The 13,510-nt window shown below is 51.8% G+C and overlaps 5 protein-coding genes across 5 annotated transcripts; 4 read left to right on the forward strand and 1 right to left on the reverse strand.

The window, feature by feature from the left end:
* Positions 1 to 4: 4 nt before the first annotated feature.
* On the reverse strand, positions 5 to 998 carry AUEXF2481DRAFT_38486 (uncharacterized protein). Its single transcript, XM_013489981.1, has 2 exons — positions 629 to 998; positions 5 to 542 (listed from the first exon to the last, which is right to left on the reverse strand). The coding sequence occupies exons 1-2, from the start codon at positions 924 to 926 to the stop codon at positions 376 to 378; spliced, it is 465 nt and encodes a 154-aa protein (XP_013345435.1). The 5' UTR covers positions 927 to 998; the 3' UTR covers positions 5 to 375.
* A 103-nt stretch (positions 999 to 1,101) lies between these two features.
* Positions 1,102 to 2,380, forward strand: AUEXF2481DRAFT_38487 (uncharacterized protein). Its single transcript, XM_013489982.1, has 4 exons — positions 1,102 to 1,633; positions 1,692 to 2,043; positions 2,117 to 2,273; positions 2,328 to 2,380. The coding sequence occupies exons 1-3, from the start codon at positions 1,135 to 1,137 to the stop codon at positions 2,190 to 2,192; spliced, it is 927 nt and encodes a 308-aa protein (XP_013345436.1). The 5' UTR covers positions 1,102 to 1,134; the 3' UTR covers positions 2,193 to 2,273; positions 2,328 to 2,380.
* Positions 2,381 to 9,051: 6,671 nt separating this feature from the next.
* On the forward strand, positions 9,052 to 11,652 carry AUEXF2481DRAFT_629764 (carbohydrate-binding module family 21 protein). The gene is made up of 3 exons (XM_013490163.1): positions 9,052 to 9,115; positions 9,182 to 11,140; positions 11,201 to 11,652. Exons 2-3 carry the CDS (start codon positions 9,263 to 9,265, stop codon positions 11,540 to 11,542), a joined length of 2,220 nt encoding a protein of 739 aa, XP_013345617.1. The 5' UTR covers positions 9,052 to 9,115; positions 9,182 to 9,262; the 3' UTR covers positions 11,543 to 11,652.
* AUEXF2481DRAFT_629765 (uncharacterized protein) lies at positions 11,653 to 12,238 on the forward strand. Its single transcript, XM_013490164.1, has 2 exons — positions 11,653 to 12,001; positions 12,058 to 12,238. The coding sequence occupies exons 1-2, from the start codon at positions 11,763 to 11,765 to the stop codon at positions 12,101 to 12,103; spliced, it is 285 nt and encodes a 94-aa protein (XP_013345618.1). The 5' UTR covers positions 11,653 to 11,762; the 3' UTR covers positions 12,104 to 12,238.
* Positions 12,239 to 12,432: 194 nt separating this feature from the next.
* Positions 12,433 to 13,138, forward strand: AUEXF2481DRAFT_3757 (uncharacterized protein; the record flags this gene model as incomplete). Its single annotated transcript, XM_013489821.1, has 2 exons — positions 12,433 to 12,952; positions 13,065 to 13,138. The coding sequence occupies 2 exons, from the start codon at positions 12,433 to 12,435 to the stop codon at positions 13,136 to 13,138; spliced, it is 594 nt and encodes a 197-aa protein (XP_013345275.1).
* Between the last annotated feature and the right edge of the window lie 372 nt (positions 13,139 to 13,510).

Raw genomic sequence — 13,510 nt, forward strand, 5'->3', positions numbered from 1 at the left:
GGGGGGGGGGTTGAATTGAACATCGGTGAGGATCGAATGAGATCCGAGTGGATTGGGGAGATGCGATGTTGATGCTGCTTTTTGATTTGATTGCAGACGAGCAGGATCCATTTACTTTGGCCTATCTGGCTCTTTTGATCCTTTTTGATACTGTACACTAATTTACAAGAAAAATTGCGACATACCTGATGTCTTCTATACGCCTCTCTCACCGCTGTCAACCGAAGTGATCCGAATATGGCAACTCACGTATATGTCGGGCAAGCAAACAGAGAGCACCAGCCTTCCATCCAATGTCTGCACGTCCTGGATGGTTCTTTGGGTCGAGGTCATGGCTTGTCATGATGTCCCTTGCTCTTATTGCTACTGCACCAATCAAGGCGCCTTGGTCTTCAACTGCACGCCATGCCAGCCCTTGATCTCGTCCTTGAGCACAGCATTGACGAGACGATGTTGCTTAATCACCGACAAGCCCTTGAACTTTGCCGACACGATATCCAAAGCATACATGCTACCACACCCACCACTAACATCTTGAACCTATAATTTCCAAACCATCTCATCAGTAACTTTGCTCTTTCCCCCATTGACACCTGACAGTAAAAACAAAAACATCTTCTCCATACCTCTAATTTTGTGGGCTCTAATTCAGCCTTGAGCTTTGTGAAGATGTGCAATTCCTTCTCGTCTAGGTAGTCGGGGGCTTCGACTGCGGATTCCTCGCCGGCTTCTGAAGAGTTCCAGCGGCGGGAAGTTGGTGTGATGGTCAAGGTGGGTAGTGTGTGTGTTGCGACGGGGCGGGAGAAGGAGAGGTGATGCAATTGTCGCGATGCGGCAGAGGCCAATGTGCGGGTCGCGGGGGCGGAGGATCTGAGGGCGGCGAGTGCGGTGGACGCGCTTCGGAAGACTGCTCTTGATGGTGCCATTTTGGTGTGTTGTGTGTGTGTAAGAGACGAAGGGTTCTCGAGATGGGCGGTAGAGACGTCAAGGTGATTTTGGTCATGGATTCATGGTTTGAGCCATTGGTCAGCGGGATGCCAGCCCCGCATTTCGACCATAGATGATCGCGTCTTGCTCTTCTATGCTTCACTGCACGATTGTCTGATTCACAAAGGAGACAGAGTACTGATCATCATGGAGAGATATATCGTCCAGTTGACTGCTCCTACCGGAAACACTGCAGAGTCCACTGCCTTTGCACAACCACCCCAATTAGCCGGCACGAAACGCAAATCTACAGATGCCTCGGACCTTCCAACCATTGACCTTGATGACTATGATATCCCTGATGGTCAGGCAATGGACTCCTGCACAGTAGTCCGTGGCAAGATAAACCGTTTCCTCGAAGTCGGCGAGATGAAAGTGGGACAGTTCTGTGATGCTATTGGAGTTTCGGGAAATGCGTACAGAAGGTTCATGGCTCAGAATGGCAAGTTTGCAGGTGCTGGCTGTGATACTTATCAGAGTGCATGGCTATTTTTCAAGAAGAGGGAGATGGCCGGCTTGCAGATTCCAACAAAGAAGCAGAAGACTGCTGCTGCTAATTCTGCTACGGCTAAGTCTGGTGCTGCAACTTCGGCTTCTAGTGGAAAGAAGGATGCTGTGACTGATATAAGCTCCATTCATCTTGACGGTAATGACAGCTTATTAGACGCGGGTTTCCGAAATGGACTGACAGTAATGTGAAACAGGAGGAGAAGACGACTCGGTGGAAGTCTATGACAGCTGTGACGAGATACGCAAAAAGATAGCAGCACACCTACGCAAACCAGGTGTCACTGCTGCCCAATTTTGTCGTGACCTTCTCGCTCAATATCACGGCGAGAGGAAGCCTTCCCAAATCCAATCAGGCCAGCTGACAAAGTTCCGCGGCTACAAAGGTGCGGATACTGGCAATACTTCCTGTGTCTTCTATGCGGCCTATGTCTTTTTCGAAAAGATGAGGCTGGCAGAGGGGAAACCGAAGAGCAAGCATAGACAAGAAATGGAACGTATCTGGGCCGGAGAGGGTGGATTCGATGTGACTCGAGGTCACCACAGAGGGTATGGTGTCTTCTCTTTCCCACACACACTCCGCGGAGTTTTGGGTGTCAAATGCTAACTGCGAGTGTGATAGATACCTCTGCCTCGCTGGTGACAATCCCGTGCAGAATCAGTTCGGCCGCGTTCATATGATGCGAGGAGGTCGATAGGCGTACCTGGTATCTCGCGGCTGAGGAAAATGTCTCGTCATGCAGTTCGCTTCAGCTTGAGATCATAGCGCTGTTGATGTGGTAGGACTTGCCAACGGAACAACCAGAACGCAAAGTACTCATCGCAGTGTAAAGGAGCAGACTGTTTGTAAGAAAAAAAAGGAAAGAACGACCTAGCGTGCATCGAGGCCATCGATATTGGAAATCCAGCGAAGGCGGCCGGCAGTAGCGGCTGAAGGCCACCTTCCCGTCGATTGGCGTCAAGATACAAGTCTCAAGAGACATGGTATTTCAGCCCAGACACATTGTGGTCTGTGTCGTATACGACTTCGAACACCAGAAGCACGAAGCATTAGAGTGTCGTTTGTGGTGGACCTCAATGTCGATACGATCAACGGGAAAGCTGCACTGGCGCCTCAGGGATGACCCTCACCGCTAACAAGTCTTGGTGTCAAAAATGTAATGCCTGGAGTCTTGTCAATTGGCTCGAGTCTCTACATTCGTGGACAGCGGCTGGCGACACGAATCGCTCGCCTTGTCTTGCTAGGCGCTTTCCAGCAGAAGCGCTCAACCTGGTCAACCTACATCCTCATCATCAGTCGCTTGGGGGATCTTCCCGAGTCTTCAAGGCTTCGAAAGCACACATAGCAGTTCATGCTGACACGAATCGATCTCAGAAGCGCCTCTACATACCATCTCTCGAAGCGCTGTGCGCACACGACCAGATAACAGCAAGGAGACACCACAGCATACATGTATCACGTGCTTGCATCAGGCAAGAAGGCCCCCTCATCGTCTCACCAGTTCTTCTCATATTGTAAGTAATTCCCGTATGCACCTCTCGCCTCCGACTCGGTTCAACGCGGCACGACGTGGGAGATGTGCCCTGGCCCCCCCCCCCCCCCCCCCCCCCCCACACACACACACACACCCCGAAGAAGCACCATACTATCCCCATACTTCTCCTCACTCAATCACGCCAGGCAGAATCGTGCGTGCATGAGCGGACGTCAGCAAGACCTGCATCGACCTTGGCGCGTCTCGTTTGGCGCTGCGGAGAGAAATAATGAGGGGGCAAAAAGAGGGTCCTGTCATGGCTCGTCACAGCGTTCACCTCCTGCAGGGTTCAGCGATTGAGTATGCAACGGTGATCTGAAAGGCAAGGACGGCACTCGGCTTCTGAAAATGATTTTCAAACGAGAGAGCTTTGGTACACGAGTAGATGTCGTGGACATATGCATGGGCATCTGCACGTATGCACGCACGCAATGAGAGTCACCTCATCCGATACAATTTTCGGTGAGATGCTACACCATCTGTCCGCTTTGCTTCGCGACACACGCAAGACAATATTTTCAAAAGCGTTCAAGAAAGTGGAGCATGCATGAGAGTTAGATGAGTCGAGAATGAATGCAGATAGTCGCGTTTCCAAATTACCACACATGCCGATCTTCTATTAGTTGTGATATCCACTTTCGATCTCTTGTCTAGAAAGTCTCGACTCTTGAGCTTTGCCAGCCTCAAAACAGTTGCATCCCTCAGGCAATTGTGGTGAGCTGGACGAGACCTGCTAGCGTGATGTTTTGAGACAACTCTATTTTCCCATTGGACGCCACGAAATCTGGTGGCATGAACGCCTCCCGCTGAACTCTACATAGTCACGGTTTGCAGTTCAGCCACACCAGAGGGAAAGTTGAATGCCCGGTGGTGAGGAGGAGGATCTTCACGACTCAACATGAACGAGAGCACGGCAGGGTATGGAATATACTTTTTACTTATTGTTATACTCACCGTTGAGCAAAGTGCGCAATTCCTGCACCATTGCGTATGAGCCACGCAACCGAAGCGGCAAGGTTCGTTGGTAGTCATGAGATAGGCAGGGGCTGAGATGATAGTCAGGAGGGTTTTGAGGTCATTGAAGGCGTTCTCGACCTTTTCCTGTACCAGTGATGGGAAGGTAGCCATGCTTCACCGCTCTCTGGTCATTGCTGTTTTTTTTTGTTTTTGTCTGTTCGTCCCTTGTAGGCTGGAACCACATGTTCATGTACCCCAGCTCGAGTCTCGAGTAAGCCCACAAGTAATGTCCCGTGGAAAGGTTTGTCGCAAAGGACATGTACAACCCAGACGCGGGTGAGGGAAGCTGAGGAAGTTACACCCGACCGTGTAGCGCCCAGACCCCGGTCGCGGAGGGAGAAAAGGCACATCTCAGGATAGGTAGAGGTAAGGAGTGTAACTGCTGTATGCTCTGTCGTCGACTCTTGGGAAGGGTCCACAGCAGTCGACGGGTTCCAGAACTGACGTACGAACATGTATGCGACATTTGTGTTTTCACCGAGCCACTCTGGCCATGGTGATCAATTGTTTGATAGCATGTCTGCAAAGAGCTGTGGTTGGAGGACTTGCTCCGCGGTTGAGCCAACCGATAACCACGCCTACTTCCTCTTTGAGCATTTGCATAGTTTGTGGCAGAAACGAGTTACGGAGTACAAACTCTGGTGATGAGGTCAAGGGTCATGGCTTTTTCACTTCAAATCATGGTGATCATGTGCAGAGAATGTGCATGTTGATCATGTCTTGCTTTTCAGTAAAAGTCTGAAACTGGCAAACTCAGGAGAAGGGGTTCAGAGGACCATGGGCGGAGACCACTCCTCCTCCTCATCCTCCTCAACCTCCACACAAGCACGAGACAAGTTGCCCACAGCTGTCGGGGTCTCCGCGTCCCCATCACTCCACTCATTGCTGCAATCGGTCCGAAGGTAGGAACGAAATCACCGCCGAAATGTGGATATTACCGAATCCTTCGGCCTTGACGTTGAGAGTCTGGAGTGCGTGTGTGGGATGTGCTAAAGCTTCAGAGCTTTTTCATGCAAAGTTCGACGAACCCCATGCTTCAATAAACATGTTCGGAGAATGGACCAACTTTCTCCACGGATGACATGACTCTTTAGCCGCAGAGGATTGACGCGTTACAGGAATAGAAAGGCAGATGTGAGAGGGCTCAGGGAGGATCCGTAGAGAATTGCCCGAGTTCGGAAGGTCCGACAATACTTACAAAAGATACCTGCGGAGGAGTGCGGGGATCTCCCGTGCGACGAGACATCTCATGTTTCCAAACCTGTCGTGTCCAGCACATCATGTCGTGCTAAGCTGGCCTTATGGTCCATGTCCTTCATTCGCCACCCAGTCGCAAGCAATCAATCTCGTCTCCGAGATGTCGTGACGACAAGATGTTGTATGGGAAGGATTGAGCCAAGCCTACCAATCCCCCGCTCCTCGAAGAAGGCAATCTAGTGCCAGTTGCTGAGTGGAGCGAACGAGACAAGGTCTCTGCTGCACTCCGCGATGCTGTGCAGTTCGCTCACGTACGTCGAATTATGTCGTCTTGTCCTTATCTGTGAGACATGGTGTGATAGCAGCCAAGGGAACGGGCGTAGTCCAGCACCATCTTGACTCTTGATGAGTCCTCTCGGTCACGACATCATCCTCCAGGAGCAGAGGCTGCACTCGTGGCTCGAGCCCATTGAAATTGGTACATGTCAAAGACGTGCATACAGAATATACGATTGTAGACCCTCCATGTCTGCTGCAAGCCAACGAAGTCAACGGTACTCGCTGCGAAGGGTAATGTACACATGTACCGCTCGAGGTGAGCCGCGACGCTGTTCCTATTCGAGAATGAGTTCGTGTGTAGCCAATGGTCGAGAGATGCATCGTTGCTGTGTCGATGGAAATGTCTTAACCCAAATCAGACCACATTAAAGACACACCCTTGTATTTTCAGCAGAGCCCCAATATGCCACCGCAAACATTAATTGATTCCATGCATGGATGGTGCTTTTGTTCTCGTAAGATGCAAGGCAAGCGTTGTTGAGATATTGTGAGGTGAGCACGGATTTTGAGTGAGGAAACGCCTCTGCTCACCAACGCTTATTCAACCCCCAGACATCCTGCAAGGTGGTGTGGCTTGTGTGGAGGAAGTTGTTGAAAGAACAGCCGCCAGATTTGCTGAACGTAAGCGGCGCGACTATGTGTGCCGCGCTAAAGCTGACCAACCAATTTGTGAATTCGGTCGGAGCCGCAAGCCGTGGAATTTTATGAGCTGCTGTCTGTGTGCCGGTCGGGACTTTTAATGCGAAATCCGAATGGCCCAGAAAGTTTTTACGTCAAGACCCGCTGCATACAGCTGATGCTGGTAGCGCGTCGTCAGTGAAATGTGTAAGTCGTACCGACCGGTCAGAGCAGCCTTCCTTGTCCCTCGATAGGCGGTATCGTTCGTGTTGCGCGCTTGATAGATAGCGGAGCACGGAAAGCGTTTGTGGTGAGAATGTGAGAGGTGGGAAAAAGAGATTCGTTGAAGCGTTAGTACGAGCTGGGTGCTATAAGCATCGTTGAAAAATCCGGGCAAGTCTGCGATTGATGTGCTTCGCGTTTCATCAATCGCGATTGCCTGGAGGGCTGCTTACAAAATAATTTGCGCTTTGACCGCGTACTACGCCAGAACTGTCACTGTTGTCCTACATAAGCGTGCGTGCTATCTCGGCTCTGCTTGACCACAATATCTCCCCAAGGACCTGGGGAACTCGGAATAATTGTTCAAGTACTATGTCATCGTCTCGTCGGACGCCAGTCTATGCTTGACCCGGTATTAGCGCTTGGAAAATGTCTTCCAGTGTGATTGCAGAGGCGTGTGGTATCGAAAGTATTCATGGCCGAGGAGATGGTCGATACGTGGATCATAGTGAAGCATCAGTAGCCAAGACCAGATCTTCTGAGCATGGAACTCTGTATAAGAAACCCTTTTGGTCGCTCGCGTAGATTGTCTGGTCTCACGACAGCGAGGCGCGACAGAATGTCGCTGGTCGGTCGAACAGCATGAGCCCTCGAGATGATGAAACGGCAATGACGCTTCGCTCAGCTACCTTGCGCCGCTAGGTGGAGATGGCCGTTTTTAGAGCCTCCTTTTTCTTCCAAGAACGAGAGCGCTGTAAGAGAGTTGTTGCGTCAAAGCTATCCATAGGACGACAGCGTCATTGCTTACAGGCAAGACCACGCACTGATGCCGACAAGCAAGATCGTGCACGCAATGCAGTGGATCTAATGACAATCTTTGCACTTCCACATGGTGACATATCGATGGCAGAATTTTACCATCGCGATTTACAAGAAGCGATCGAAGATATAGTGGGCCGCTGTCGTAGCACACGTACTCACCTCTACACCTCGTTTTCTTGTCTCACATATTTTATCTAGGTCCCCTGCTACAGCGAGACGCCAGCCAGAATCTAGTGCAATGCTCATGCGGAGGTGAAGTGTCAATTTCCTGGGCGCAGCGGAGATGTGGGCATGAAGGAGAAGAAGGACCGGTTCTTGCTGACTACTGGGTCAGACACGCACCAGGGCACCTTCCACTTGGTAGTCTTGACTTGATGCACCGGCCCGAGCTTGCCGCTACGCACAAATCAAGAGTCAAAAAAAATCAATGAGGAATGTGGACGTTCGGGGACGATCTGGAGAAAGTCAGTCGGGCCCCGGAATAGCAAAACGCTTGGTTCTCCAGAGAAACCGCGTTCGTGCCAGTGATAAGAGACGTCGTTGCAATCGCTGATGGCCGGCGGTAGTGGTGGTTTGTAACAGAGCCGAGAGATGAGCTTTTCCAATAGGTGGTGTCACTGTCAGCAGACATGTAGCAAGACAACATGATAGCAGGCATGTAGGAGTCAGCATCGCAACGGAGACAACGAGACAACGACACAGCACGGCCGCTTTGTCCTCGGAAGCACGGGCATAGCTGTCACTAGCCACAGACACTTGGGCGCTTCTGGCTAGACCTGCCGCCGCCATACCACAAAAGACGTGACGAGCGTTCGGAAACGGCCACGACCGCGCAGACCTGATTCCCGCAGAGATCGACAAATCGTCAACATCATCGGCAGGTGGTTTGGATTTTGATGCTGAATTCAGGTGTTTCTTGCATGGCGTGCAGAAAAAGTTGGAGGGGTCAAGGGAAAATAGGCAGCCAAGTATTCGGATACGGCACTCATCTCTCCTGACACCAAGATTCCTCGAATGCATGACAACCGCTGAGAGATCGTGGATAGTGGGCAAAAAGTACAGAGATATGATACCTCAGTAGTACCAAGCCTGCGCGTAACGTGTGGTCGAGTACTTTGTCTGTGCCTGAGTTCGAGCCAGGGGGTTCCTTTGTTTCTGGTGTATTGTCCGGGCTGCCCCTCGATTTGGTACGGTCGCTGCTGTTGCCGTTGCGCCCGTCGCCGGCCAGCCCAGAACAGCAAGCTGCTGCAAGTCGCTGCTCACTACGATCCCCAACCCGCTGCAGGCGGAAAGCTGTTAGAGCCAATCCTCGCTTGTCAAACCTTGTCCCGGCTCCCTGTTCCTGGTCGTGCATGGGGTCGAAGCCACACTTGAATCCTGCCGCTTCCGTATGTGATTCGCGCCCGCACCCGCTTCAACCCTTCAACGACCCTCAACCAACCGCACCACCAGTTAACTGCCCACACTTCCCCAATCGACCTGGGGCTTGGGTTCCTTGCTTTTTATCACTGCCTGTTCCCGCATCGATTTTTCCTCCTCCCGGTTGTGTCTTGACCATCTGTTGTTTGCTCGACTTTATTGCGTTGTTGCGTCTCGAGCTTTTCCTTTTATCTATCGTCATAGCATCACTCCATTCCACGGCAGTGACGACGCACCTCTAGGTTGGAACATACCAAGAAGCCGCGACTCCCGCTTTCGGTTTGACCAGGAATTGCTGTGCCTTTCCTCACTCACCAGGCTCTAGCATATTTGCCCGTGACGGTGCGGCTTTGACTAGCTGATATCGCAATACAATCACCAACCCTACACATCCTCCCTACTCTACTACCAATCCTCTCCACCTTCTCACCAGCCTCATCAATTATCTTTCCGTAAGTATCCGGCGGAACAGCCAAAGGCTATTTCCCCCCACGTGCCCGTCTGACAAGCAATCCCAGTGTTGTGCAGTTCTGATGCTTGCCGGCCTCTAAAGTCTACACATCCCTCTCCCTCTGGTATTCTCGACACAACACACAGGAATGCCTTATACACCGCCGTCCCACCAGTCGCCCGCCTCGTCCAGGACGACGAGCCCGGTCATGAGCCGCTCATCCTCATTCAGTGCCCAGGCCGAGGCCTCCGGAACACGCTCTCCTGCCTCACCCAGACCGGCACTCCCCCGCTCTGTATCTTCGACAACTTACCTGAACAAGCAACGGCGTGGTCCTTCAATCTCACAACAACTGGAATCAGCTGGCCTGCCGCAATCCCCCGTCGACGACGACTTGGCCACCGTCCGCCAAGTTGAGGGTGTCATCTCTAACAACGGTAGCATCCGCCAGTCACCTTCTCCTGTGAACAATCTATTGATTCCGACAGGTGCCATCTTGTCACCCCCTGACTCCTCCGAGAACTCGGACGGCGAAGACGCTTCCGAGGTACCGAGGGGGCGCAACAGCTTTTCCCACACATGGGGTGAACTGGAGCAAGCCGTGCGGTCAATCGAACTTAAGCGGGAAGGTTCTCCAGCACGAAATGGCGTCTCGTTCTCAGAGCCCACCACCACCATCCACTCACCCATAGCATTGAGCGCCACAGCTCGCAAAATCTCACACTCAAGGTCCTCTACGGAAACAGCAATCATCATCCCGGAACGCGTTGTCACAGAGTCTCCATCAGAAGGCAGTGAGGATGACGACGACGATGATGATGATGAACTACGAGTCAAGCCTCCGCTTGTGAGGAAGAAGTCTGGTGAATTGGTCAAGCCTGCCCTCAGGCCGTCATCGAGACGCAGATACTCCAGCATGCCCGGAACACCCACCTATTCCAAGTCAGTCCACTTCAACGACAACGGCAACCAAACCAGACACTTCCTGCAGGTCGAGAAGCCGTCTGCTATCAGCGCCGGCTCCTCGCCTGTGGATACCTACGACGAAGAGACCGAATACCCCTTCGAGGGCAAGGACACATCGAGCAAGGTCGAGTGGCACCTCAGGCTTGCAAACTTCCCGGAAGAGTCGGAGCGTCAGCACTCGCCGGTTCGCGTCGAGAAAGTCTACCTCTCCGCCGACACAAAAACACTCATCGGCACTGTCGCTGTGGCAAACATCTCCTTCCAGAAGCACGTTGCCGCTCGCTTCACCCTCGACTACTGGAAGACAACCTCCGAGGTTATGGCCGAGTTCGACTCTGACGTCCGCAAGCAAAGCTTGGGTGACGGCTATGATCGTTTCACCTTCAACATCCGTCTCTCCGACCAGGCCAACCTCGAGAACAAGACACTGCTGTTGTGTGTCCGATACAACTCTGGCGGCCAGGAACACTGGGACAGTAACAATGGCATGAATTACCAGATCGACTTTGTCAAGAAGTTGGCCAAGTCGGCTTCTACCAGCTCCCTTTCGTCTCTCCACTCGTCAAGACCCTCTCGTAACACCATCCCTCGCAGCAGACATTCCCCTCCTGCTGCTGCTTCGGCACGTCAGGAACGTCAAGAGCGTGCCTCGTTCGCCGACGAAGACTTGCTGTCCAAGAGTTCGACTTACCACTTCGGCTCCCCGGAAAAGCTCACTGGTGACCCCGCTGCCCAGCCTCAAGTCAAGCTGAAGCCTCGCTCCAAGAGAGTCGACCTTTCCCGCGTTGGCTCTGCACCGGCTGTCAACGGTCTCGGCGGAAGATACGACTTCGGAGCATCTCTGAGCGCTGCCTTGTCGAGTGCCCAGGACAAACTCGGAAAACAAAGCGGACTACTGCCTCACACCCAAACTTCATCTCAAGCCGACGCGCATTATTTCTCGCCTAGGACTGCCAGTGAGGTCAAGCAAGTAGTCCCAGAACGACCCGACGCCATCACCACCGACAGACCTGCCATCGGCTCCCAGCAATACAAAGACCTCGTGAACAAGTTCTGCTACGTAGGTTCCAACAAGACTTCCACCAAGGCCTAATCACCATGGTGCTAATTATCAAATCAGTTCACTCCTGGATCTTCGGGCAAATCATCACCTTCGGCTCAAACAAGCTCTGGATCTAAGCCTAGCAGCACCGATGGCTCCGGTGACGGTGCCTCCCCAAATGAGTACAGTCCACGATCTGGGTCTGTCACTCCTACACCGCCTCAAAGCCTTTCGCCGTTTCTCGACGGCACCAGCGACGGATATACTAGCTGCAACGACATCAGCAAGTTAATCTCTCGTTCGGGCTCACCTGCATCCATTAGCAGCAGCAACAACTATGTTGCACGAGCGTATAGCTACCCCTACGCCAGGGACGGATATCTTTCAGAGTCGCATACTCCGACCGCCATCCGTGGCTAATCGCTACTATCAATGCATGATGCATTCTCATATCAAAACCGGATCCAGCACCTGTCTCCCCAGACGTTGTAATCCAACAACCACGATCATCCTCACGAACCTGGGCAACCCCCTCGTCTAATTTGGCTTTTCGACCTTTTATATCTTTCAACCTTTCCTTGGTCTATCAAAGCGATTCGGCATTGATCATTTTCATCTTGCAAGGCGTTCCGGACCATCCATGAAATGGCTCATGGTGTATAGATTGCTCTTGTCAAGCGTGGCCGCGAAGCTTTCCGCTGCGGTCGTTGCAGACTCGAGCCTGTTTTCGAGCGCGATACCTTTTGGAAAAGTCGTTCTCGTTCTTTTCCTTCTCATCTTTGCATTTTCTTTTCTTCTTCTTTTTCTTTTCTTTTCTGTATTTGATTTCTTTTTCCTTTCTCACGTTGATGGAAACTGGGGGGACAGGTCGCTGTGCATGTATGTACAGAAACATCATATGGGCGCACGCATTGACTCTCAACTCTGGTTGTTAGTCAATTCGGAATCATGGCAACAGGGATGGTAACTTTTGATGGCTAGCATGGGTTTTATTGGGCTCCTCACGAAAGGGCATGGGTGAATGCATTCATGTTCATGCTGGGTTCTGGAAGGGTTCGAAGAGGATGTGTTCCTTCCGAGTCATTCTTACGAACCAATGCTAGGAGGTTAACGACACGGGCTGAAGGCAGCAGCAGAAATCAACATTTCTATCACTCTATCAATAACTTCCCTGTGCACATTCCGTGACTGCCTTTCTTGGATCGTTCTGTATAAAGCTCGCACGTGCAGCGAACTGGCGTGTGCACGCAATGGCACTTGGACTCCTTTTCGCTCGGGTTAAGCAAAGGTTGTCACCAAACACAACAGTCATGTCCGCATCACCAGTTTCCAAGGGACTTGTCATCGACCAGACGACTGTGCTGTCGCTCTTGTCTACGCTAGCTATCCTTGCAGCCGCCTATACGACGTCTCTCTACGCTCTACCCAAGCATGCAAACTCAAAGACTCGCTTCCTCTTCATCTGGCACGCCTTTGATGCTCTGATCCACTTCATCCTCGAGGGCACATTTCTGTACAACTGCTTCTTCTCCTTTGGCTCTACGTTGCTCACTGAACCGTTTCTGCCCGACAATGTCTACTTTCTTGGCCACGTAGGCAGGAACTACGGCGCGGCTTACGGAGATCAATGGCATAGTGCTCTTTGGCGCGAGTATGCCAAAGCGGATAGGAGATGGGCAGGCACTGATCTTACAGTTGTGAGTTTAGAGTTGCTGACGGTGTTTGTGGGTGGTCCGTTGGCCTGTTGGATTTGTTTGCAATTGGTCAAGGAGAGATGGGGCAGTGCGTGGTTTTGGATGTGTGTGCTTGCTACTGGTGAGCTTTATGGTGGTGAGTACTGCTGCTTTCGTTTCCCTCTGCGTGGTGGCCTCTCAGGGACAGGGTTACTTCGACGCCTCAACCACAAAGTCCGAACATTACTGATGCCTCCCGACAATCATAGGTTTCATGACTTTCGTCCCCGAGTGGCTCAGTGGATCGCCTAACTTGATCACTTCAAATTGGATGTACAAGTGAGTTCATTATTACCGCCGCCTTGGCTGTCGATATATTCCCACTACACGCCTTGTCTACATCTTTTGCACACACATGACCACTTTTCTTACCATTACCGCGGACTGCCACTGCGATCGCGCTCCGTGGAAGTAACCGGCTGTGGAAACATTACACCACGACTTTCAAAGTTGGGTCACCGTTTCACAGCTCTTTTTTACACTTCTTCTCCGCACGCCACAAATTCCCCCTGAGTCTCCTCGGAGCCGCCGATTGTATATACCGTGCAACACACAAAAAGGCTAACATCTTTTTGCGACGACAGATGGGTGTATCTTTTCTTCTTCAACACACTTTGGGTCTGGATTCCATTGTGGATTCTGTGGCAGGGTCATG

This window comes from Aureobasidium subglaciale (assembly GCF_000721755.1).
Source record: "Aureobasidium subglaciale EXF-2481 unplaced genomic scaffold scaffold_6, whole genome shotgun sequence".
In the NCBI taxonomy this organism is placed as follows: domain Eukaryota; kingdom Fungi; phylum Ascomycota; class Dothideomycetes; order Dothideales; family Saccotheciaceae; genus Aureobasidium; species Aureobasidium subglaciale.